Source organism: Westerdykella ornata (genome assembly GCF_010094085.1).
Source record: "Westerdykella ornata strain CBS 379.55 unplaced genomic scaffold EI97scaffold_11, whole genome shotgun sequence".
Taxonomy (NCBI): Eukaryota; Fungi; Ascomycota; class Dothideomycetes; order Pleosporales; family Sporormiaceae; genus Westerdykella; species Westerdykella ornata.
The window spans coordinates 538,444-563,866 of NW_022986861.1; the positions used below are offsets into that span (position 1 = coordinate 538,444).

The following is a 25,423-nucleotide window of genomic DNA, read 5'->3' on the forward strand; positions in this document are numbered from 1 at the left end:
AAGTTGCTTTCATTAATGCACTGGAGTATCAAGTCTGCTAGCATCATAACCAGACATGAAACCCTCAACCAGTAAGTCATAGCGGTTGGTATCAAACATTCCGATATCCATCAGCTCAAGCCGTGGTGCCAAAACTCCGCGCCATGGGTAGGTAATGCCTTGAGGACCATATGCGATATAAGCAACATGAAAACTCTCACTTCTCTGCACCAAATTCTCAGGCAAAAACCCTCACTTCCCCTTCACCATTTCTTCCTTCAGCTCCCACTTCTCGTCCCAATGCACATATTGCGCCATCGCAACAAAGAGTATCCACTCTGTCGTGACAATCCGCGGAATCATGTCGTGTTTCTGCGCCAACTCTCGGAACTTGGTCCAGAGAGGGAGCTCCGACTTCTTCGCTTCGGAGATGAGGTACAACCCATCGCCTTCATCTTCCTCCTGGTTTTGCGAGACATCCTTATCAGACGTATTGATCGTGCGTTTATAAGCCGAAACCTTGGTGGCGCGTCCTTTCCACAGATGGCACTGCCCGCCATTTGCGACAATGATTTCCTTGAAGGTCTCGTACCCGCCAGTAACACCCTCGGTGCAGAAAATAGTCCAATCCCTGAGCAGACGCTTCTGGTTTTGTTTCGCACGTTCCAGCGCCTCGTCTAGGCGGAAACCGTGCTGTGTCTCGAAGTCATGGTTCCGGAGTAGATGCTTCTCCGGCGGCGGTAGCTTGTTGTTTACGAGTGCAAAATCCAAGTAGGAGCTTGCTACGACGGTGGGACCGCAGGCCAGAGCCGCGACAAACTTCTTCGTCCGGACGACCGTAGGAGCACAGAGGAGATCGACTTTCTTGTAGTCCTCCGTGATAAAGAGACCCAATTCACGTAGTCTAGCCTACATACCCGTCAGTCAAGGAGAACTTGAAACGAACATTGTGACTCACCTTGTCCTTGGACTCCTTCTCCGGATTATTCAGCCAACGGTCGTCCTTCGAAATGAGCATCCGATATTTAATGGGAGTCATCTTATCCTTCTTCGCTCTCTTAGACTTCAGCGCGGGTTCGTCGGTCGAGGCATCCGACTGATCATCTTCCCCGTCCACCTCATCAATTGAACGCTTACTGGCAACAGAATCGCGACCTTTGGCTTTCTTCGATTTGTCGACAACCTCGAGGTCTTTCTCCCGCCGTCCTCCGTGGATCACACCTCCTTTGCGCTTCATCTCCTTCTCGAATTTTGCGATGTCGGGTGCTGCTTCGTGTAATCGCGACAGTGCACGGTCTTTTGCTCCGCGGCTACCGGTCGTTCCTGGTGTCTCGTTCTCCTTGTCATCAGCATGTCGTGAAGCCACAGGTGTCGCGGCGTCCTGGACCACCTGTTTGCGCTTGTTATTGGCGACTAGTGGGGTTCCTCGTGCATCCTTCCTTGCCTGAGCTTTAGAGAAATATGCCTTTTCTACTGCATCGCGGTCAATCTCGGTTTGACCTAGGATCTCACCAAGATTGGTCCTGGAGGGAAAATACACATATCTGCTATCCGTGAGGGTTTGCTCCTTGCACTTTGCGTAGCTCTCCTCCAACCACAGATGATTAACCACATGGACATTCCACTCCTCGGCGGCCTCACACTTCTCACTCTGCTTGTGAGCCGTGATGAGGTGAGTGTTGTCTTGTTTGAAGGTTTTCGTGAATTCCGCCCCAGAAGCCCGAACTAGATTCTCGAGATACACTCGTGCATCGCCTGTATAGCTGGAAATACTGATCTTATACTTGTCGAATCCTGGAATGCCTCCTCGTGGTCTGGGATAGTGCATCATCCGACGCATAGGGTTGGTCCAGGTATCGTGTGTGATCATCCAGTACAGCCAGCTCAAGTTGCCCACATCTTTTCGTGCTTGGGAAGCTTTGATATAGTCTGGACCATCTCGATAGTTGCACACGTACATATGTGCCTCGTCCACATTGTGAGTTATCGTGCCCCCACCAGCATGGATCAGCGATATGATGACGTCCTTTAACCGGGAACTGAGCGACAGGTCTTCACTGAGCATTATCTTCTTTCCACTGAAGGCCCTTATCGCTCTTGGTTGTCCTGAACGTTGTGTGGCCGTAATTGGGAGGTCTCTTGGGTCTGGCGTCGTGGCTTCACGGATGTCATTGCTTGTACGTGTTGGCGGAATTGCGCCTGCCTGGGTATTGAGTACTTCAGGGTCGGGCAGGGTATACGGCCGCTCGGAAAGCCTACGGCCGATGCGCAGACAGTCGTCGAACCTTGGTGCAGCGTTAGTGAGAAGAACATGTGTAAAGAATCAGCTGGCCTACCAGTGAGGTAGAACTATCTGGAGTCGAAGACGCTTTGAAAGGGCAAGCTGGCATCGCGGATCGTCCATGCTCAATGCAATCAAATGTGTTACGAATTTTGTTAGCTGCGTGGCGTACTGGCCTCCCATTGCGAGCACCCCACCCTCAATGGCTTCCTTGTCTCCCTCTGGGAGGTCTCCGCAGCAGACGACCACCTCGTTCATGAACAGCGCAGGATCCGGGCTGTACACTCTGGGGTTTTTCACTTTTGAAGTTTGTAGACACGCAGAGACCCATGAAGGTTTCACAACATGCTTGAACAGATCGAGCGCGCGGTGGTAATCTGGAAAGTCCGAAGTTGTGGAGATGATGTACGAAATCTCATTCAATTTGTCGATACGCCCGTGGGATGCATCGAAAGGTATCACTATACCTCCGCTTGCAGTTATATCTTTCGTCAACTGTGCGAAACGTTAGCCAGGAACAAGCCCGGATCATGACGCGTCAACATGCCTTTGCTTGCTCTTCTTCCGAGATGGCATTGGGAATTATGGTGAACGAGAGACCGTCGAAAAGCTGCTGTGAGCTCTCCATTATTGCACTTTCCTCCATCATGAAGTGTCTCACACGGTGACGAAGGAAGATGGTGGCGGATGTTAACGTTTGTGTGCCTTGCAGAGAACGAGGCGCGTCTGAGCTCAGCTGGGAGATCGCGAGTCGCGTCGGTTCCTCACCGCATCACGTGACGATACCCCAACTCCCCATCCCGTCGCATTTGAACCTTGGAAGTACTCACCCGCAGCGAAACATTGCACGGATTTGTTGATCGGAGTGACATCTGGTCTTTGAAGAGTCGAGACATAGATGCAGCTATGGGCGGTGGACTGCGCACGCACTATCCGGCCATTTCCAGCTACCTTAACCTCGGCCCAGTTGGATCAAGCGGCAGTTGAGCGACCCTGAAAGTTTCCCATCATAAGCAAATCCTCCCCTTTCCTATAACCTCATTGCACACGAATCAATCTTGAGTTAAGGTCTCCTGTTCGCAATGCGTTTGCCTTGAACGATCATTTCCTGTCTTAATCTCTCGAACAATCTCCTCCCAGTCGAACCTTGCCGTCGTTTCCATTGTCAGCCACTCCCATTCCACTATGTCCTCAGATCTCTTTCGCGTTTATGAGCACATCGTAGATGCATCTCATATCCGAGGCTTTCCCAGGACCACTTCAACAACCCAAAATGAAGTCCTACAACTGTCAGTCAAGCAGTACACGCCGCATGAGAACCCGAACCCCAAGCCAGGAGATATCACGGTGATCGCTGCACATGCAAACGGTTTCCCGAAGGTAAATGTCTCCATGTCACCTAACAACATCTTTCCGCAGTACTAGATTCTTGCTTTCTTTTCCTTTGGTCGTATCATAAGGCCCCACATCATGACAAATGTTATTGGCTCACCTCCCTCTAAATTTTAGCGGTCAAAGTCCCCCTGTCATACACTTATTGGTTTTGTAACTTAGAAGAAGACGTGCTAATAGTTGAAATAGGAACTGTATGAGCCGTTGTGGGACGAGCTGCTAAAGACATCGAAGCAGCAGGGCTTCTCCATCCGAGGCATCTGGATCGCTGATGTCGTGCACCAAGGACGCAGCGGTGTTCTGAATGAGCATAAACTAGGAAACGATCGTAAGTGATTCACTTTGCGCAAGAGACAATGGACGTCCTGACACCAGCAGCGGCATGGCTCGATCACTCTCGGGATCTACTCCATGTGGTCAACACGTTCCGGAAACAGATGCCACGCCCCATCTTTGGTGTAGGCCACAGCATGGGTGGGGCTCAACTTGCTCACCTCGCTATTCTTCATCCGCGACTCTTCGAATCCTTGATCCTCTTCGATCCTGTCATCCAACGTATGGTGTCCGTGTCAGGCAATATATCCCCCGCGTTGTCGTCTGCGATGCGCCGCGATAGGTGGCCATCGCGCGAAGATGCGGCCAAGTCCATGATGCGGAACCCTTTCTACCAGGCGTGGAATCCCCGCGTCTTCGAGCGCTGGATCCAGTACGGACTCAGAGACCTCCCTACCGCACTTTATCCCGACTCAGCAGCCTCCCCCGGTCCGGTTCCTGCAGCCATATCTGCCGAGCCCACTTTGGCTCCCGCAGCATCCAAGTCCAAGGAGGTCACTCTTACGACAACGAAGCATCAGGAGGTCATGACCTTCCTCAGGCCCAATTTCCCGTATCGCGAGGGCGACAAGGAGCCTTCCTCTGCAGAGTACACCGCTTCGAACCCATCTATCAACCGTAGAACGCATCCGGATCTCAGCGCTGGTCCTCTTCCCCAGGCCCCTTTCTACCGCGGCGAGTCTATGATGGTATTCCAGCAACTACCGCATCTACGACCGTCAGTCCTTTATGTATTCGGCTCTAAATCCTTCCTGACCATGCATACGGAGAACATTACTGAAAAGATGGAGAATACGGGCGTCGGCGTTGGGGGAAGCGGAGGCGCTAAAGAGGGTCGCGTCTCTCAGGTGATGGTGCAAGATGCCGGCCATTTGATCCCCATGGAGAAGGTGGAGGAGAGCGCATCCCATGCTGCAATGTGGATTGGAAAGGAGATGCAAAGATGGCGGATAAATGAGAAGCTTACTGAAGAAGAGTGGGGTAATCGGAAAGGAGTTGAGAGGTCGGTTCTTACTGAGAGGTTTCTTGAGGAGCTGAAGGAAACGGGCAAGAAAGGATTGCCAGCCGTGAAGAAGGAAAGGGATGCGAAGCTATGAGGCCTCCATGTTTTACAGGCTTACGTAGATAGGCATAGATGATAGACGGCAAGATTATGGATATAGCCAGAGGAATCATATGGACTCCATTGAACTCGTTGTGATTGCCGTGCTATATTGCGTATGATTCTGCTTCACCTTGAGATTCCCATGTCTTGGTTCAGCAGAGATCAAGATTTAGAGATTCCCCCACCTCTGAACCATCCTCATTAGCAGATCGAGGGCCCTGGAGGACCGGAGGAGCGTCGAATTTGCGCTAAAGCAGTCCGGGTTAGCGCGTCAACGGGAGATCGACGCAAGGATATCGCTTCTGCGGTCGCTAGCCGTTCCACCATCCCCACCGCTGGAGAGCTTCACCTTTACCTTCACATCACTGACGCGGGGAGCTCAGGACGGCAGATCTTCCATTCTTGAGTACCGCAACAATGCCAATTCCTGACGGGCTTCCCACAGAAACTTCGGCCACACTCTCCAACACCGCAAGCAGGTCAACTCCCGATAATATCCCCACAGAAGTTCCTCCTCCACTTGTCAACTCCTCAAAGATGCCAGATTGCGCCGGCTCCGTTCCTATGCCATGTTCAAACTCCCCAAGACTGGACGGACTTCCCACAGAAGTGCTTTTCAGCATCATATCCTTCACGTCGCCGTTTATTCCCCACAAGCAGCATGACCGTCTAATCAACCAACTTGCCGCTACGAACCGTACATTGCGGAATATCGCGGAAGGATATAGTCGAAGTCTCCTCCAAGAGGCCACGAACATGAACAGACCGCTCAGGACGAACCAAACATACCGCGGCAAATACATCCGATGGCTAAACCGGACCTGCCAAATGTGCAAGAAGCCCAGCCGGCGGAAAGCGATATTGGACCCTACGGAGACCTTATGCAAGGCCTGCGATTACAAAATCCCTAAGATAGTGAGTATTCGTAGAAGTGCGCTACCAACCTCCGTCACGTTTACCTGAACCCTGTACACAGACCATGACACTCGCGGCCCAGTTCCCCCTCTCCAAGCTCGACCTTTTCACTCCGAACCCGTTATATCCATTCCTACCGCCTCTACGTCACGGACGATACACGTGCATGGGCGGCTCCGCAACCATGTTCCACGCCAATGATGTGTTTGATCGCAGAGAGTTGTACAAGTCCGCCCTACGTCAAAATCCACCGTCTGCGCGTCTACAAGAATTGCGTCAAGCAGCGCCGTCGGCAGCTAACGATCATCGACTGCTGGCTGTGTTGCTTGCGCGACGTTACAGAAGGGTGCGCCAGTGCTGGCAAGATATCGGAAACGTGCTTGGCCTGACCACCCCTTCGGATATCTCTCCTCGAAGATGGGACCTCCCAGAGGTGAAGGAAATCCTGGATGAGATGCGTGCTTGGGATCAAGCTAATACTCCCCTTCTTGATTGGAGTCTCCTGGGGCATAAGCAATATTGCCCGGTTAATGGTTCGAATAAATATAGAAAATAGTCGATTGTATGAGAGTCGATAGGCATATGTATTGACATCTGGACTTTCTGAAGAGTCCTACATTTTTCTATCGAAGCAAAAAGGAAAGCAAAAATATCAGTCGATACACCAGCCCATATAACCACCTCCAACCCCCGCAAGAGTATTCCAGCGCCGCCGCCCAATGGTGAATACGCGTCTGCAGAATTGCTTCCCTCGACAGTAGTATTCATTGCTTAGGTCCGCCCAGCATCATTAGTTACCTAAATGAGTGGGAAATCGGACACCACCGGACTCGAACTGGGCTCTCAGCGGGGGCTATGCAAGAGGAGATGATCGTATGGATTACGGTGCACCTTCTGATGGAGACCCATTACAGGTGTAAAGATTTTATTTTTAATTGTTTATATGTCAAAATAAAATCTTCTGCTCATAATCGTTGATTTATCTCTCGAGGAAGACCGCGCTTGAACCTTGGAAGAGCAAAATTGCGGGGTCTGGTGTGCGCCCGTGCGTTATCCAATCTTGCCTAATATGGTTGGCATGTCGGTCGGTAGTCGGTAGTGGCTGCGGGTCTTGGTGGAAGGTCGAACTCAAAGCGCACGTCACAAGCCAAACATCCAGCCTCATATAAAACGATATGCAGAATTCACAAGACCCCGGGTATTCTAAGTCGCCGAACTACATGCAATGAGGAGATGACGTACCCTGCCTCTTTGAAAATTGGCCCCTCGAGCCGCCCGCAGAGTTATGTAGAAGCATACAACGCGAAAGCGTCAATCGGCCGGGGCCTCCGCGTCTATTCACCGTGACATTCAACATCTAACCTCAAATGCCAGAACTGCGTATGCACAAGATTATAGAAAGTATTCGCTGCGTCCTCCCCTTCCTGGGGGAACAGCCCGGCGATGATCTGGGACGGCGCTGAAGATCTGGAAACTGGGGTTCAGGTCCTCTCCCAGGTTCATGATGGAAGCGACATTCCCGCAGCGGTAGCAGTAGTTGGGCGCCGACCAGACAGTGACGACGTCCTTGTCTTTGAAATGGTACTATGGAGAATGAGTGGGTGTCTGTATCTTCGCGTTGTGATACCTACCTTGTAGCCTTCATTGACAAGTTGATGGGCACGAGCAATGAGTTGCAATCCATTGACATGGTTGAACTTGACAGAGTTAGCACACCGTCAAAACGGAGACATGATCACAGTACCTCCGAGGCCACTTTGTCTCCGAAAAGCCAACCGGCGCCCCGCGGAGACACAGCCCACGTATCCACATCTTCAGGATCGCTCCAGACCAGATCACAAAAAGCACCCTCGTGCGGAATCTCCTGAGCTCTTGCAACGACTCGAATTTGATCTAAGGTTCTGATTTCCGGACTTAGACCACCGTGGACGCAGAGTACCTTCCCGTCCACAATGGCGGCCAAGGCAAGGAAGTCGAACACTTGGCAACAGGCTTTCCAAACCGATGCGTTGCCATACTTGGTCTGGCATTCTTCGTAGAACCCGTAAACCTGAGTAATTTGGCGGGATTCATGGTTACCTCGCACCAGGGTGACACGGTCTGGATATCTAGGGTTGTCAGAACTGGCTCATCCCAGGCAAGCGGGTCACGTACTTTGCCTTTAAGCACATTAGCAATGTGAAGGTTTCCAGACTGAAGTAGCCACGGTCTACGAAATCTCCCAGGAATATGTAATTCTGTTGGCCGTTACCACCAGAACCTGCAACATTTAGTTTGGCAAGTCCCGTCTCAGATTCGTCCTCCATACTTTGCCGGCCAGTTATACTCCGACTCCGACCCCGTTGTTCTTCCTCCTCTTCCTCGTCCTCTTCGCCTTCGTTAGGACTCGCAGGGCCGGTGTAGTTAGGATCGGACTGATACCTCCTCTTCATTTTCCGCTTCGCCTTGGGATCGGTAATGGAAGTAGGGGGCTCAATGTCGGCAGGGTTTATCGTGGGTGGGAGCTTAGGAACCACTGGTGTCTCGCCAGGCATGCCACCCGCGACGCGAAACAGTTCGAGCAGATCGTAGAATTGCCCATGTATATCACCACATACGGTTACCGGGGTGCGAACAGGTTGGATATTCGACTCTGTACAAAGGTATCAGCTTACGATGCCTCGATAACCAGAACGGTCTTCAAGGTTATTGAACCGGAGTCCGTGTTGCACGTGCGGGGGTTAGGTTAGAATGGATATGAAACCGTGTACCTTCCATTAAGCACTCCTTTACAATCTCGCAAAGGCGCTTCATGTCCGCCTCCGGTAGATATTTGCATTGTTTCGCCTGTTCTAACCATTCATCGGGGCCTGCACCTTTCGACAAGCGCGCCGGCCCTGGCTGTGGAACGTCGCTGTCTTTTACCATGGCTGAGACGGTAGAAGCTGGATGGATGCTGTATGAAAGTATGAATAGCTATGCGCTGGCCAAGTGGCCGTATGGTTTAATTGGACGGTCGTGTGACGGCGTGCGGATTAACGCTTGTGCGGTGACGTCGAGTATTCCTGCGGTATCATCTGTCGCGGGTGCAGGGAGAGGCGGGGAAAGTCGTGGATGCTCGGATTATGGTGTCTTCAGCAGTGAAAGAGTGGTCGAGGGCAGGATGGGCTGGAAGGATTTGCGGATCGAGTACATGGACTTGTAGTACAGCCGCTGGCGGCGTCTGGCGGCAGCATCCAACATCACCACTTGCCCAGCTGGTCGAGGGGTTGTTCGCCGCGCTAGCCCCATTGGGGAGGATCTGTTAGAGTCATAAATCGAGATAGTTCTTAGCGCATTCGCGTAAATTTCCCCCTCTCACCTAAATTACTATAGGAACCCTAACTACCTAGGAATCGTGCTGAAAAGCTTAAATACTGCGTAGAATAATAGGATTTCAAGCCGTAGATTCTTCCTAAATAGGAAAACCGTAATACAGATAGTAAGGCTAGTCTTAAAACAGTTCCCGCAGTTCCTCCCTAGCCTAATCTAACTGCTCTTAAGATAAATACAATCTGCTAGCTGCGTATGTAAAGTGCTTCCTCGCGAACATATTACATCTACTTTCCTACAGGGCAGCCTCTAGAAACTTCCTAAGATTAGAGAATCTACTTTTTATATATATATAATTCCTCTAGATCTAGGCCTTAAGCATGCTAAACGTTAGCTTAATTAGGTTATAGTTAGGTAAGTATGGCAGTAGATATCTAACAATATAACTAGCATCCTTAAGGATGTGCATAATCTTAGGATCTGTATAGATAGAGATATTATCTAGTACAGTAACTGCTAGCTAAACACTGTAGTAGTTGTAGAGAGCTAGAATTAGATGCTTCTAGACCTAGTTAAGAAACTCCTCCTTGTTAAAATACCCTTGTTTTATTGCTATATAGGGTAGATAGCTATTAATAATATATATAGAAAGAATAGCCTAAGTTTTGCTACAGTTAATAGACTATGTATATCTAGCCTTATAGCCTATAGAAGAGTAAGCAGATAGCAGATAAGCAATCTATAGTTATTTACTGTAAAGGTTCCACAGATAATGGTATATCCTCTAGGGATCTTGGTTGGTTCTCGGGAATGAACGATAGGGTTCCTTGCACAGTAGGGTTGATATCAAGACGGTAAGTGGTATTCTTCCGAAAAGGATATCAGATTGAAAACCAAGTATACTAAGAAGTACTTGACTTGAAATTGAACATGAAGAGCTGTAAGAGCTCATCATCTACTGTTATATACACAAGGTTGCTCTGCTTGATCTCACTGCTCTGTGAGATCATCGAGATCACTGAGAGCATCCTGCATATCATGCTCTCGCTGCTCTGCTTGCTCTCTGAGATCATGGAGAGCATAGAGAGCACCATACATGATCACGTGACCCCATTGGTCTGTGTTCCTTGGGTGATGCCGAGTGCTCTGTGGTTGTCTTCACTTGAGTGAGAGCACACCTAGTCAGGTGGGGCTTCATCAGGGTTAGCTCTTGCTTAGGTCGTAACATTTACTACTTACTAATTAACGTGTAGGCCTTATGCCTCTAGTTAGTCTTCTTATTAAAGATACTTTTATCTAGGAAGACTATATCTTCTGCAGCATAGTTTCTTATATAATTGCAATAGGCCTCCTAAAGCTCCTTGTTGTAGTTAATTAAATATAAGTGTAGGGTCTAAGGGCTCTATTTATGCTACTGCAAGAAGCAAGAAACTGTCTTCTATAAGACTTAAACTCTATACTCTATGAGTAGCTAATAAGCTATCTTATCCTAATACATCTATCTAGATTATATAAGCTGCTTAAACAATGCCTCCTTATTATCCTTAGTAAGCTTAGGTAGCCGTCTAAGAGGTTTCTAATTAGGACTATTAAAAGGTTTCTAAACACTGCTGTATTTGCAGAGGTTAGCTAAGATCCTGTACACTAAAACTATAGAGCAGCTCTCTCTATTAGCTATTCTCTAATATAGCTACCCTAACTAAAGCAATTAGCATATATTTAAGCACATACATGTAGTTATTCTACGGATAGAAGGTTTAGAGGTAATAGGCGGGTGTAAAATAGATAGTAGGAGAGCTACTCCGTAGGCGTGGTACATTTTGCCACTGCTACTGCCATTAGTATTACAGGTTTCCTATTTAGGAATAACCTACAGCTTTAAATTCTATTATTCTAGTAACTATATAGACGTATTTTAGGCGTATTTAGCGCGATTCCTAGGTGGTTAGGGTTCCTATAGTAATCTAGGTGAGGGAGAGAAAAATAAGCAAATGCGCCAAGAACTATCTCGATTTATGACTCTAACAGATGTTCTGCCGCGGGCGGTGAAAGTTCGAACGCAACATCTCCAAACCCGAGGCTAGCTTCCATAGCTTCCGCATCCTCTGCCTGCGCCTGCCAACACGCATACTATTCCCACAGTCAGGTACCACCCTTGGAAACCCCGACGACATTCCCTCCTGCTTCGCCGAATCTTCACTTTCGCCCAGATCGAGAGCACTATTTATCGGCCCCGCCCCCGCTCACCTCCCTCCCCATGTCCCGAACTCTCCGTTTCCGCCGCTCAACCTCACCCACCCACCCATAAGCCCTTCTGATTCATTCGAGAGTCACAACTGCAGCTAGACCACCCTTTGGACGGTGAAATCACTATATACTTGATGGCGCCTCAGCCTGGCATCAACGGCGTTCTGCCAGCCAGCGTTCTACAGAAGAATGCGACCAACACGTCAACTCCCCGTGGTCCCAGGGCAGCGCAGCCACGTCTCAAGCTAGTTCTCCGAAGACTGCCGCCTGGCTTGACGAAGACCGAGTTTGAGAAGATTTTGGGGGACGAGTGGAAGGTTGGAGCGGGCAAAGTGGATTGGTTCGAGTACATCAACGGCAAGGTTTCTAAGGAGTATGTTCCGCTGGCCTGACATCACATATGACAAACATCGACTGACATCCTACCAGCCCAGCCAAGCCTTCCCGTCCCGCTAGAGCGTATATCCGTGTCGTTGCATCCCCACTCGTCCTGGCGCTCAATGAGGTCGTTCGGCAGAGTTCCTTCAATGACGCCGCCAGAAGTTCCCAAGACAGCGCCCTCATCGGCCCACCCGCCCTCGAATACGCACCATACAACCGCGTGCCTGGAAACCGACGTAAACATGATAGCCGACAAGGTACCATTGACCAGGATCAAGAGTTCAAAGATTTCTTGGAGAGCTTGACAAACCCCATCACCAAGCCTGCAGTTCCAGAGGGAGACACCCAGAAAGAAAACAAGGTCACTACCACTCCTCTGATTGAAGCTTTGCGGGAAAAGAAAGCAAATAAGGAGAAGCCGCAGGCAAAAGGAAAGCATGGACGTGGTGAGCCGAAGGACGACGGGGATAAGGCGGATAAGAAGATTCTTAGCAAGAGTAGCAAGGAAACCCCATCCAGCACCACTGAAAAGGGACGAAAAGCCGCCAAGGCCGACAAAGCAGCGAAGGAGGCGGTCAAAGTTCTCAAGGAAGCAGCTGCAAGTAAAGATGCTGCGGCTGAGAAGGCTGCTCCGGCTCAGACTCCCGAACGAAAGCGTGGAAACGCCAGCATCGCAAAATCTATTGTATCCCGCGATTTAGGCCTTGCTCCTGGCCCTGCGCGCCGACGAGGCGGAAAGGCGGAAGCCACCGCCACTACCGCCGCACCTGCTACTACCACGCCCAACGAGAGCATGCCAGCGGACAAGCAGAAAGCTGGCAAGGTACCTGCTGTTCCACCCCCGGTGTCCAGTCCCGAGAAGGCTATTGCTGCCTCTCCGAAGAAGAACTCTCGAGCCGAGCGACGGGCTGGCAAGGGCAACGTCGGGGAGAAACCAAATAAGACGGCAAATGGAGATTCAAAGCAACAGACTAAGACAGCTCCGGCGCCTGCCCCTACCATCCTCAAGAAACCGCAAACGCCGACCACACCGGCGCCTCCAAAAGGCCCCGCCGCAGCACGTTCTCCCCCGACCGAGCCAGCTGCTTCGCGAAGCACCCCGTCTCAACCCCAAAATAAGGGTGAGGCTGCTCCTACCCCACGTCCACAAGCGCCCGCGAAGACTCCGGCTACTACTGCGGCTCCTGCGCCAACTGGTCGTCAGGCGTTCTTGAAACATGCCAATCCATCTCAGGGCATTACCGAGGCGCTCATTGAAGAGGCATTCAAGGCTTTTGGCGCCATCGAAAAAGTCGAAATCGATAAACGCAAAGGGTTTGCCTATGTCGATTTCGTCGAGCCACAAGGTCTCCAGAAAGCCATTGCAGCAAGCCCAGTCAAGGTAGCACAGGGCGCAGTCCAGGTCCTGGAGAGGAAGGATAGGGTCGTGAGGAACAATCGCCCTCACCCAGTTCCCCATCTTCCTCCTCCCCCTGGGCCAGCTCGTGGCCGTGGCGGTTTCTCAGGACGCGGGCGCGGCCGCGGTGGAGCGAGGGGCTCAGCTCATGGGCCGGTAGAAGGAGCTCCGTCACCAGCAGCACATGCATCTACCCCAGCTGCTCCGTCAACTGGTACGACTTGAACGAGCAGTGGACTGTAGATCAAGAATCTGAGAGAGCCGCCGAAAGAACACTATCTCACAGCATCACAGTGTTGACCTCGGTAATACCGTTGTCAAAGGACTCTTATCCTCTGGCATACTTATACGAAAGGAAGCCCGTAATTGATAGTGTCTATGTGATGCCCGCCCGATTCGGCGTTTACGAGGCCGTTCCGAGGTCGTGGTGATGCAACTGCACATCAATGGATTGTAGGATGCAATGATGAAGCAAGGTGGTGAGAGCAGTTTGCTTTGAGGGGTAGAGATAAGGAGGATGGTTGCGGACACCTTTGTATGGACGGGGCTATGGGAGCCATTCAAAGCCAATATGGATATGTGGTATTGTGTAGTCGGTCAAACTCAAATGGGTTTGCAACCTAATATGGCATTTTCTCTTCCCCGCATTCACTTGAGTGAGGTCTCCTGGTACGTGGTAGAAGAATGGACCGAATGTTGATGCAAATACGAATTCGTGAATGGATATATGCTAGCCGAATCTTGCGACCTCCTGAGTTAAACGCCGATCTAGATGCATAAGAAATCCACAGACTACTAACCACCAGTCTAGGGCAGCGATCCAACATGAGCGCCAATGCTAGCTAGGATCAACGACTGCGCTCAAACAAGTATGCAGGACTGCTCCAAAAATATAACGAACAGCGATGCTCCCCTTTTCCCAACATCAAGAGCTTATATGCCGAGGTAGTATTTGCCCCTCTCGTAGGTGTAGAAGCTAACTGCCACCATGGGTATCACTTTCATATAACCAATCGTCAGGCCGACGAAGAAGCCTCTCCAGCCTCTTTCAAGATAGATCCGACGCGTCACTTCGCGTAAGCTGAGACGATGGCCATCACCTACGACACCGCTTACTTGCATGCGTCTGCGGACGACTTCCAGTGGGTAAGATACTGTCTGGGATACGAAGCCTGCGAAGCCGCCGGTGGACAGTTCGGCCCAGTAGCGCAGTTGTGCGGGTTTATGCGTCGAGGTGGCGGTCTCTTCGCGCTTCGTGTGGGGGAGAGTGGTATATGGTGCTAAAAGGGGGTGGCGCATGAGGTCCGAGACTGTATCATGGGCCAGGAAACTCGCGCCCGCGTAAGGAACCATGCCTAGTAGCGTTGGAGTGAATCCCCGGAAGAAGTTTGGAAGCCCATGTTGCGGGGAAACTTTTTCTACGACCGCACTGACGGGGTTGTGGTGATGATGGGCTACGGGTGGTGGGTGTTCGTTGTAGATTTTTCGGCAGATACTGCGGAGCGTGTTTCGTTCCCCTTTTCTGGTTTCAAATGCTAATCGCACCCGGATGACTTCCAGTGGATAGGTGAAGAAAACCGAGAACATGCCTGCCAGACTTCCGCTTACGAATCTTCTAGCTGGCGTCTCGTGTGATCTTGTAGGAATGACGACGGCGCGGATCTGTTCGTATGCGAGAAATTTGATGCCTGCGTAGGGAAATATGCGGAGAAGGGTGGCAGAGTGGCCCTGGAAAAGACCTCGAATGCCACTTGTTTGGTAGATATCGCGCATGGCAATGGGGAGGCCCGTCCATTTTCCAGCATATTTTGCGAAATTGGGATTGGAGGTCTGAAAGAGGATTTTCACACGATCGAGAGGGCCTACAACCGTTTTCGCCTGGAAGGAGACATATCGTCAGCGCATTGGTAGAGAAAGACGTGGGGAAAAGGGTCCATACTGCGCATCCCGCCAGTCCCCCCGCCAATCCGCTTTTCAGGAGATACTCCGCACTCCGCTTATCTGTCTTTGTAGGCTTCTGACCTGGAGATTCATGCTTCTCTGGCACGAGGGCTTCCTGATCGGTTGGACATAAGGGCGCCGGCGGTTTCCTTGCCATAGAAGGCGCCTGGAACAGTGGATTTTGCGCAGCGGTCGTGGTCATGTCACGGCTCTCGTCGTGGGCGGCATGGCGGAGGATGTTCTCGGACATCCCAATCAGTATGAGGTTGCGGCGCTCTCTGGCCGGATCATGGACGGTCTATTGTGGAGCGGTAAGTCGTCGTGAGAGGTGGTAATGCTATCATGGCCTCGTGTGGTGAAGCCGGTGTGGTCGTGTGGGTGCAGGGAGAATGACGTTAGTTGCCGAGGATCTGGAAGAAGCCACATCTTGGCGCCGATGGAAAGCGGAGCCCCTGGGACCAACCTGGAACACCCCTCCGTAAAAGCTTCACGACACCGAAATAAAATCCATCCTCAGCTCATCGTCGAACTAAACAGTTCCTCTCGAAGGTCCTAGTCCACGGCCTTCTCATATGAATGTCAGTTGAAAGAAAGACTGCTCAAAAGCCTCAACATCCGAGAGAGCAGTAAGAACGTAGGCTACCAACCACCACAGGTTGAAGAAGAGGTCGGTATTCTTCTTTTCTCCCTCCATTTCCAGAATTTTATCCAGTCTATCTTCCTCTCCTAAGATGCCCTCCGCTCTTCAGAAGCCGTCTAGGACGGCCATATTGTTCCAGAACGAGACCTGCGACGTCACCCTCATAGATATCCCAGCATCCATTGCCATTGCTCAAGGCCGACCTGATGCCATTATTCGGTCTACTCCGGCCCTTGAAGAACCCTTCAATAATCTGCCCCATGAGCCGAAGACCAAAAGGGCAAAGGAGAAGCTTTCAATTTATGCTTCCAGTCCTTTGCATCAGGAATATAAGAGCATAATAGAGGGCGCGCTTTCTCGTATCCACGAGCACGTGAACGCGCTACCTTGGTGTCTCCCGCGCACATTGGTAGCCCAGGAACCAACGCGCAGGAATTCCGACATGGAAGTGGACGACCCAGAAGATGAGCTCGACGCACGGCTGACACAGTGGAGCGCAGCCCAAAGCATGGGCGAAGCGAATCAGTCCAACCTCGAGAAGATGATGGCTACGCTCGGCACGATATCCGAACCCGATGCAACGCTGATCCAGAATACTTCACATCCATGGTTGATGTCATACAGCCCGATACACAAACATTCGGGAGAACCAGAGGCTGGCGAGGAGGTTGCACAAAAGGAGCCGTGGCAGTCCTCGTTCTATAACGCGAACAATTACCCAGTGTACCTAACCGTTTACGAGAACGTACCACACCTAAGCGCCGCCTCCAAATACAGATTTATTGTGCCATCACGTTCGAGTCTATTCTTGAGCGACTCTACCCATTCGGATGCGTTCCGTGCATCGTTCCGCGAATTGACCGCCGAATATGTTCTGCCGCGTCACTTCGATTTCATTCTGCTGGATCCACCGTGGCCGAGCGGTTCTGTCAAGCGCAAAGGCAACTATGAGCAAGTTGGAGGGATGCCATATATGAAGAAGATGCTCATGTCTATGGACATTGACAACTATATTGAACACAACGGCCTGGTCGGCATCTGGGTCACCAACAAACAATCCCTTCGAGATCATGTGCTTGGCCCGGGCGGCCTCTTCGAGCAGTGGAACGTAGGCCTAATTGAGGAGTGGATCTGGATCAAAACCACAATCAAGGGAGAGCCAATGTTCAGTCTAGGCAGCGAGTGGAGAAAACCGTATGAGGTACTACTCCTTGGCAGAGCAGCTCCCAATTCCTGGACGACAATGACAGCCGCACCTGAGATCAAGAGACGGGTGATTGCGGCCGTTCCGGATATTCACTCACGGAAGCCATGCTTGAAAGAGTTGATTGAGCCATTCATGCCCGGACCGGACTACTGTGCACTGGAGATCTTTGCTCGATATCTGGTTGCTGGCTGGACTTCCTGGGGCAACGAAGTACTCAAATTCAATTGGGAAGAGTATTGGGCTCCATGGGCGCCGGGTGCTCGAAGTCCCTCTCCATATACGTAACCTTTGGTGTGGCGCTCTACTGCTTCAAGTACGTAGTACCCACTTGGTAGCCACAACCAGATGGAGGCCGCGCATTCATCACTTGGACGCCCGACGGTGACCATCCTTCAACTGCTCTACATATCCCGATGTCGTGTGGCCTTGGAACCTACCCCCTACCACGGAACAGGAGGAACTACAATAAAGTCACGTTTTGGGGGTTCTGTGATTATTTCCGGCATGAGACATAATTTCTTGGGGCGGATTTTCTCACTTGCGACATACCGAGTTGCTATGGCCCGAGGGAAAAATGGGGCATCACGGGATGAACTTCATGCAGGGACTGTGGAGGAACTGAAAGGTCCACTTTTGGGGCGCGATGGAGTGGGGCCAGTGGCCTACCATGGGACGTGGGGTCGTGGAGATCAACGAGGCTGGACCCATCGATACCTTTCACATGGTCTTTCGGTGCACCCACCTACTGTGTACACAGTTATAGATGCCTTAATTTCAGAATGGTCTTGGCTTGGGAAGACGTCCACAGTTCCAAGCTTCGGAATGCTTATGAACATATCGATGCCCAACATAGTCACATGCCATCTTCACTGGTCCTCTTCGTGGGGGGCCTCTCCCCAAAGCTCACCCCCAAAACTCTGCCCATGTTGACTCCCAAGTGACTCTATCGAAACCCAAAAACAGCTAGCATAGACTAGTTGTAGACCGCCCTTTGTGCGCTCTTGCAGACCTCTTCGGCATTGTATTTAGAATCTCCATCAAATGTCTCACAGCAGCCAGCAGAGCCCCGCAATCCTGGACTACGTGCATCCCGAGGATGACAGGTCAGCGCAACAAGGCTGTTGCAAAGCGCATACCGCATACTCCGTACACACATACCTGCGCTAGATATCAATCGCCGGCAGCAGACAACTCAGCAAATCTTCACCGCCGTTCGACCACGGAACCTTCAATCCCCAGGCTGTCAGTCGCTGACCACTGTGCGACGCTCCCTTCGGCGATGCCATAGCATTGCTATCATAATATAAAGAATATGACTGCGACGATGATAAGTCTGACTGTGCCCCTACGTCGTACAGTCATATTACTGTGTCTTCTCTCTCCTCAGCTTCCCAGTTCAGAAGAGGGATCGCTGCCGTCGGCGGTGACGGGTGAGAGCCGCTCGCAATGCGCTGGGCTGCAAAAATGCCCTGTTAGTCACGAGGAGCAAGGTGTACAACGTTGCATCACCAAGATCTATGACTCCGATCTATGGCGTCCATCCAGGTGTGGGTGTGCTGTGCATGCGTCGGGGTGGGACAAAGTGCCACCGTATGTGGACTGTAGGTATCCAAATCCTGTTTCTGTACCACGTCTACTCCGGCTTCACGCGCGCCGAGAAACATGGACGCTGATATTCGGAAAACCACGGCTGCCCACCGGTTGAGGAGGCCGAAGTCCGGAGGCGACGTTTGTTGGTGTTGAGGAAGTGCGGATGGATGAGGAATCCTGATTCTGTGCCACCACAATGCTAACCCGAGTGGCTGGTTTGGGTTGGAGATGTGTTTTAGCATGTGGCGGAGCCGAAGTCCGGTTTCCTGTGACAGGTGGGGGAAGAGATTCGGCATTGAGGGGAGAATCCGGAGTATCGCGGAGTATGGAGGAGCTGGAGGGAATCTGCGGGGTTGTCTTTGCAGGTACCTCGGCGTCCTGGGCAGCGTAAAGGATCAGGATCAGCTGGTGACAAATGGCTTACGCGTACTTACAGATCCCGTTGTAGACGCCAGTGTGCAGGAGTAAGGGAGCTATCCGTAGTTGAGCGACGTCAATTCGGATCTACGCTAGTAGTCTACTCTGGGTTACTGAGTACTCGCAGCCGAAATGATGCAATGGCTTGGAGTACATCCCGCCACGGTCCTGGCCTTTTCTAGTACAAGATAGTAGGTAGGTTAGACGTGCCGGAACAAGAACAACGTCTCGACTGGGACTTCGAAGCATACACAGTAAAGCGCCTACAGTCTGAACTCAGCCAAGACAGTACATCACTGGGCTATTGTACTCAGATCGAGATATGATGCAGTAGGGGGGCGATAGCTTCCGCGGTTGAACTAGCGTTTCTATCCCATTCCTAGGCATATGACAGGAAAAGAGGAAACAGCGGCGTCAATTCCGACTTTAAACGGCCAAAACCTCAACGCGACTATGTGGGAAGAAGTCGTTGAGGTAAGCCAAGGCGCCAGGTTAGCGAACCAGAGAGGGTGTAGTGGATGGAAATGGCTTCCGTTCCCGCCTCGCCGTCTTCAACATATATCACAGTATGCACATGCCTTCTCTAGGGTTGCATTGTGAGCACTGAGTTCCTAGAAGCTGTACCTTTCCGTTCAATCGTCGCGATCGTGTGCCGCGGACAGAGCCGTGGCGTAGTCCAGCTATGAAACCGTGGTCACATACGTCTCAAGCTACTAGTTCCACCAAAAATTCGAATCTGGGGAAGCAGTATGCTTTCGGCGATGAATGCCGCTGCGAGACCCTTCAGGGAAGGACCTCACGAGGGGCCAAATCTATATCCAATTCATGGGCAGGAAACGGGCCGGATGCCTTTTGGAACGAATGTGCGGGTGCAAGTATCCGCTTCGGCGAAAGTGTAGTAGGAGATCTGACCTGTGCAGTTACAAGATGTTCAAGGACAGAAGGTCGTACTGAATGCGGATATACTACACCTTTGCCGTTTAAAATATTTCTCGGTCCGAGCACGGGAGTCCGCTGTTGGGCGGCAGTTGATGAGTCTCAGGGTACTGTACCCCAGAGTATCTCAATATTGATAACTCAATAAATCAACGCGGACGGCCAATCTGGAAGGAGAAAAATCTTCCATCCGTCAAGGATGAAGCCAATTGAGGCACACGCTATCATTTATGAAGGGATGTTATTTAATTAGAGTTCCGGCTGGGTTGCAGGGAATGTGTTCTTCGTGTGTTCTAAAGGCTATATTCCCCTGTCGTGATGGACACGAGCGCAATCCGGGGAAACATAAAAAGAGCACAGGCTGAAGAAGATCTTCCAGGATCGCCAACGGTCCGACCGGGAATCTGGATTGAGGCGAGATGGTTATTATGGTACGAACTCGGTAGGGCTGGATGAAAATACATTTTTCTCGTGTAAAGGAGGAGTTTCCGTGTGCCATGCTGCAGACTCTCGTAGGGTAGGAGTGAAAGAAATGCTCCCCCTGCCGCAAACACCACGCTCCTTCCCAGAGCGAAACGTGGACAAAAACCTTAAAAGCTTAATCCAACACCTATACTCAAGCCGTGAAACCTTCCGAGAGTTTTCGTTCTTGACACCAAGAAACCTCCAGGCGATGCGTGCTTCTATGTATACAACTGGGTACCTGCCCCAACTTCCCGAACCTGGAAGTGCTGAGCATTTGCAGGGTTGCTCATCTGGGAAACGTGGACATAACACGCCGGCTCAATTTAGAAGGACATTCACAGCAGCGGCTATGTTGGGAACATTTGTAAACGGTCGGGCATGCCATGCGCTGCGGGCGGATGTGCTGACCGCATACAGATGAGTTCGCGCTTTCATCATTATCGCCCGACGGATGTTCAACAAGCCACCGACTACTCAGCCTTACCAAAGGATGGCATACGGAGTACAACACGCGCAATGTAGAGCATGAGGGAGCATCTACGGGACTGAAAGGTTTTCTCACCACATTTGTCGTCTACTGTACGGGTCTACGCCCGTACTGTAGTATAGCGACGCTTTTTTTGCCGGTTGTTTGATCGAGATGCTGCACCCATTTCGGAATACAACTCCAGGCTAGTCAACATTGTAACAGGGGTTACCACAAAAAAAGTAGCATTCTGGGATCCAGTTCCGAATGCAAAAGATACTTTGCGCGGGACACATTGTAGACACATGTGAACAAGGTTCATGTACCCCAGATTTACCCTCGGTCACATTTTGCCGCGGGTTTTGGAAATGGCTCAGAGGCGAAGTGGACGACGAAGTCTTCTAGCGCTGGGTTTTCAGCGTGGCAAACCTGTAACACTCCCAAAACTTCACAAATCATCAGTCGCACACGCAAAAGGGGGCGGCGCTGGTGACTGAGTGGGCATCCGAGGGCAACCAGGGCAACAAATAATCCGCGGTTGATTCTCCAACGATGAAGCTATCGTGGTGTTTGTGGATGTCATTGGGTTGCAGTCTGAAGACAGTCGGCAAATGGGCGGAGACGGTATCATCCCGGGCCATTTCGGTTTCTGAAGCCCTCCAAGCGGAGAGGCGGAGTGGGCAGCCGTCAGCCGGAAAGAAATCCGCCAACCGTCCGGCAGAATGCGCGGGATGAGATACCCTGTCCCACGCGGATAGCCTAGTTGGATCGCCACATTAGGGGCGTGTGGGTGCAATATGGGTGGGGGGCGGTGCGGGAGGCATCCCCACGTGCTCTTCACAGTCGGCTTCTTTTCTTAACCAAGGGGCAAATGGATGCTTTTTTTCTGGTTGCTTTTCGCAAAAGCAGAGAGAGGTGCGGAAAGGGGTTCGGGGAGTTGCGATGCGACGGCGCCGGACTCAGAATAGCAGACTGCTCGACACTCCGGGCTGAGCACGACGACTCGCAGCATGACAGGTCGCAGATGACTGTGCCCAAAACTGGATGACGCCCGCAATCGCGGAGGCGGTCCATGAGTCCCGAAAGCCAGGGTTGCGTCTCGCAGGCGGGCACCCGCAACGCCAGTCAGCCCGGGGAAGTTGGATGTCTCCACGAAAAGACGGTCAGCGCGTTGGCCCAATGCCGTCGCCCTGTTGCCCCCGTCCAAAAGAGCGGTGACTCACCGCAAAAAGGACAGGACACCTCACTTTCCGGGGTTGCACTCGCGCAATCAAAGCAAATCAGGAGCCGGGCCAGAGTGCTGGCAAAAAAGCAGCCCCAGGCGTCCTGGAGTTGTTATAATAACACCATGGGGTGCTTGTTCTCGCGGATCTGTCCCATCCATCCCACGCTCCAGACCTGATGATGAGAGCTCGAGACACATCCGCCACAAGAAACCCATATTCTTTCTGACTCGCCCTCCTGATCCACCACCCCCTTATTGCTCCTCATTATTTAGCCTCAGCATCTCCTCGTGCCTGGAGGATCCTGACATCAACAAACCTTCTTCGCCAGCTTACGGCTGCCGGTTGTTTCCCGGACCCTTTTTGTTCGTACTAGTAAAAGCTGCTTCTACTAAGATCGGCACTTGCCTCGGTCCTACCACTCGCCGGAGTTTCTGTCCGGATACGCTAACACCACGCGAAACACGAACGCGTCGTCGCCGAGTTTACATTCTCCTCGGCCGCTCGGCTCGGACGTGTTGATATATACATGCCAACCGGTCCCCTCGGTTCCACCAGGAAGGGTTATCCACTATCATCGAAACCATCATGCATTTCGAAACGTCACCAAGCACCTCGCCAGCCAAGTCACTACCCATTGCCATCAGGCCCATGGCATCCCCAACAAGCTCCCTTCACAGCAACTGGTCCCAGGACATCGCAGTGACAGGTCAAGGGTCCACCTGTGCCTACCCGTCGTGGCCCACCGGAAAGTCACTTGGGTTCCGATCACCACCAAGCTCCTACATCAGCGATGCCGACCTCTTCGGCGAGGGTGACGACGACTGCGAGGGCCCATTCCTAGATGAGGCACCGGCTCCACCTCGTGTACCGCCCATGGCTCAGGCGTTCCCCATCCTGCCACCTCTCTACGTTGCGGAGAAACCCAAGAAGCAACAGCGAAGGCGTAGCAGCGGCCGCAAGTCTAGGCGCAGCTCCAAGCCTATGTCGCCCATTGCCGAATCCGTCGAGGTCGTTGAATGAGGAGTCCAACCCATCCTAAGATGCTACCGCACACGCGTTGAACTCAGCACGCCGCGTACATCTCAGACCGATCGCTTCGGATGGTGAACATTCACTCGCCTTACAGGGGCAGTGCTCCCTTATGCGGTGCCATCACACCTACCATTCCATGGGGGACCAACATTCACCATCCACTGGCACCAACCGCTGGCACCGACGACTGGCGAGACTGGATAATGCGCCTTTGGATAGGAAGAGGCGTGGGAGATGTTGGGAAGGACTGTGATGAGATTTCTTATTCGCACAGCATACGGCGTTTGGGATCCTTGGCATTTACATGATACCCTCTGATGGCGGCCAGGGAGCATAGCGACTGCATATGAGGCAGGCGCATTTTGGATTGGGATCATTATTTTTTTCATGCATGATTAGCGGGTTTGCTCCAGGTGGCTTGACACGCCTTTGCTGTTTTTGATACCCGTCACAGATACCCATAGCATAGCATATTCTATTCATCTTGGTTACTCTTTAATCCTTACCTTGCTTTCTTCTATGGCTTTACTCCGTAAATTGTGAAGTGCCGGATTGCGACTCCAAACATAAAAGAAAAGTGAAGCAATATTGCAAATCCGCGACGACTTGAGCCGGTCACATCTTCGTCACATCTAGTGTGGGCGCCTCGTTACGACAGAAAAGCATTTCGATGTTCTCGGAGCGGCATACCAACCCACCTATGCTATCACGACATCACCTGCGCACAGTTTGAGCGGCTGGGACGGGAGCACGGCGGTAGCGTTAGGAAGGCTTGATTGAGGGCGCGCTTTCCGCAGAGACAGGCGAGACGGGAGGGAGGAAGTGGCAGTGGCGCTTTTCCACTCGTCCCCTCCTTTGTTTCTTCTCCCAATAATCCCCTGGACCCCGAAAAAGCATGAGATCCCATCCGTATCCCAAAGTGCTCGTCCTCCACCACCCTCCAACCACCGCAGGAGAAGCCACAAGTGACCTGCTCCGAACGCCTGCGGGGGCGGAAGAGGGCGAAGAGTCCCGTGACGGGTGCAAGGAATAATAAGCCTCCACTTCCAGGTAAGACGCGGTTACTTCCCGCCGAAGCGAGATGCGATGCTGCTCTTTTTCTGCGCCTCACTTTGATATGATAATAGGAATCTGATATCCACCGGCTGCTTCCGGCTTGCGCTGCAGAAACTGTACGACGGGTAATCCGCCTGCGGACGTATTCGGTCTCAGAGTCACCTTTCTGGAAGCTGGAAGCCTCCTGAGGGAGGGGAAGAAGCAAAACAGGATGCCTTGGGTTGCATCCCATGTCTCCGTCTTCGGTCGACACCGGGAGATGGTCCAGAGAAACAATGCAGTCCACGGCGTGGGGTGCACGCTGTGGGATGCGTTCCATCATGAGGGGCAATGTGCAGTGAAAAGAGGGGGCTGGGTCCAGAGGTGAAGTGCAGCAAGGATGCGATGCTAGTGCGGGCGCTTATATTAATAAAAACCCAGATCACATCTACACTTTTGTGTCGACGACACTCGACTGTTCGAGGTCTCTAGTCGACTGGATCGACCTATCGACCGGCAAGGAACAGCTAGAGGCACGACGATGGCTGGCGAGACTGCGGGCTGCCTCTCTGATGCCTTGATGCTTCTTCCCATCGATGGCAACATTATCACTGAACCGGGATGATGTGATTTCGAAGATCAATATGTGGTTGTTATCGACCGGCATCTGGATGTGGATAGCCCCAAGCCCGGCACTGAGCAAAACCCTCGAGTGCGGGATCTCCGACGCTTGGACGGCTGCGAACGCGATGTCGTACTGCGGGACGGATGCCATTGCGGCACGGTTCCGGAGCGGCCATGCGCACTTGCTCTGAAAGTGAGCGACCAGCGTGCGTGGACATGTTCGACAGTGCATGGTAGGTCAAACCTCATCTCTGGTTTGGAGTTATACTGTATGGCAGCTTGGGGGTGAGGGGCGGGTTACAACCAATACCCTAGGGTACGCTGCACCATGGAGATATGTATAGCCCCTGAGGGGCCACACAACCTGCGGATTGGGACAATAAACTGAACACATCACGCACGCGAGCGGCGAGCGTGGGAATACCCAGCCTGGGGGCTATCGAATGTGGTGGCAGACTGCCTGGGATTGATGCTTCGACTGTCCGTTCCTGGCAGGGAGAGCAGCAAGACGACTTTGGATATAT

General features: G+C 51.8%; 9 protein-coding genes across 9 annotated transcripts; 5 read left to right on the top strand and 4 right to left on the bottom strand.

Moving 5' to 3' along the window:
* Position 1: 1 nt before the first annotated feature.
* EI97DRAFT_419132 (BRCT domain-containing protein) lies at positions 2 to 3,123 on the bottom strand. Its single transcript, XM_033796981.1, has 4 exons — positions 2,808 to 3,123; positions 2,316 to 2,755; positions 938 to 2,264; positions 2 to 888 (listed from the first exon to the last, which is right to left on the bottom strand). The coding sequence occupies exons 1-4, from the start codon at positions 2,907 to 2,909 to the stop codon at positions 232 to 234; spliced, it is 2,526 nt and encodes an 841-aa protein (XP_033653764.1). The 5' UTR covers positions 2,910 to 3,123; the 3' UTR covers positions 2 to 231.
* On the top strand, positions 3,064 to 5,164 carry EI97DRAFT_433629 (toxin biosynthesis protein-like protein). The gene is made up of 3 exons (XM_033798433.1): positions 3,064 to 3,640; positions 3,842 to 3,980; positions 4,031 to 5,164. Exons 1-3 carry the CDS (start codon positions 3,446 to 3,448, stop codon positions 5,080 to 5,082), a joined length of 1,386 nt encoding a protein of 461 aa, XP_033653765.1. The 5' UTR covers positions 3,064 to 3,445; the 3' UTR covers positions 5,083 to 5,164.
* A 284-nt stretch (positions 5,165 to 5,448) lies between these two features.
* Positions 5,449 to 6,561, top strand: EI97DRAFT_501490 (uncharacterized protein; the record flags this gene model as incomplete). The annotated part of the gene is made up of 2 exons (XM_033802706.1): positions 5,449 to 6,005; positions 6,067 to 6,561. The coding sequence occupies exons 1-2, from the start codon at positions 5,508 to 5,510 to the stop codon at positions 6,559 to 6,561; spliced, it is 993 nt and encodes a 330-aa protein (XP_033653766.1). The 5' UTR covers positions 5,449 to 5,507.
* Positions 6,562 to 7,179: 618 nt separating this feature from the next.
* On the bottom strand, positions 7,180 to 9,225 carry EI97DRAFT_494288 (Metallo-dependent phosphatase). The gene is made up of 5 exons (XM_033802384.1): positions 8,756 to 9,225; positions 8,160 to 8,637; positions 7,750 to 8,113; positions 7,637 to 7,702; positions 7,180 to 7,589 (listed from the first exon to the last, which is right to left on the bottom strand). Exons 1-5 carry the CDS (start codon positions 8,910 to 8,912, stop codon positions 7,398 to 7,400), a joined length of 1,257 nt encoding a protein of 418 aa, XP_033653767.1. The 5' UTR covers positions 8,913 to 9,225; the 3' UTR covers positions 7,180 to 7,397.
* Positions 9,226 to 11,362: 2,137 nt separating this feature from the next.
* On the top strand, positions 11,363 to 14,006 carry EI97DRAFT_419138 (uncharacterized protein). The gene is made up of 2 exons (XM_033796982.1): positions 11,363 to 11,916; positions 11,973 to 14,006. The coding sequence occupies exons 1-2, from the start codon at positions 11,678 to 11,680 to the stop codon at positions 13,543 to 13,545; spliced, it is 1,812 nt and encodes a 603-aa protein (XP_033653768.1). The 5' UTR covers positions 11,363 to 11,677; the 3' UTR covers positions 13,546 to 14,006.
* A 247-nt stretch (positions 14,007 to 14,253) lies between these two features.
* Positions 14,254 to 15,463, bottom strand: EI97DRAFT_377504 (mitochondrial carrier protein-like protein LEU5; the record flags this gene model as incomplete). Its single annotated transcript, XM_033795617.1, has 2 exons — positions 14,254 to 15,198; positions 15,260 to 15,463. 2 exons carry the CDS (start codon positions 15,461 to 15,463, stop codon positions 14,254 to 14,256), a joined length of 1,149 nt encoding a protein of 382 aa, XP_033653769.1.
* Positions 15,464 to 15,739: 276 nt separating this feature from the next.
* EI97DRAFT_52969 (MT-A70-domain-containing protein) lies at positions 15,740 to 17,798 on the top strand. The gene has a single exon (XM_033802883.1). It carries the CDS (start codon positions 15,993 to 15,995, stop codon positions 17,391 to 17,393), a length of 1,401 nt encoding a protein of 466 aa, XP_033653770.1. The 5' UTR covers positions 15,740 to 15,992; the 3' UTR covers positions 17,394 to 17,798.
* Positions 17,799 to 22,608: 4,810 nt separating this feature from the next.
* On the top strand, positions 22,609 to 23,288 carry EI97DRAFT_52997 (uncharacterized protein). Its single transcript, XM_033802884.1, has one exon. It carries the CDS (start codon positions 22,794 to 22,796, stop codon positions 23,226 to 23,228), a length of 435 nt encoding a protein of 144 aa, XP_033653771.1. The 5' UTR covers positions 22,609 to 22,793; the 3' UTR covers positions 23,229 to 23,288.
* A 610-nt stretch (positions 23,289 to 23,898) lies between these two features.
* EI97DRAFT_53022 (uncharacterized protein) lies at positions 23,899 to 24,766 on the bottom strand. The gene has a single exon (XM_033802886.1). The coding sequence runs from the start codon at positions 24,616 to 24,618 to the stop codon at positions 23,947 to 23,949; it is 672 nt and encodes a 223-aa protein (XP_033653772.1). The 5' UTR covers positions 24,619 to 24,766; the 3' UTR covers positions 23,899 to 23,946.
* Positions 24,767 to 25,423: the final 657 nt, after the last annotated feature.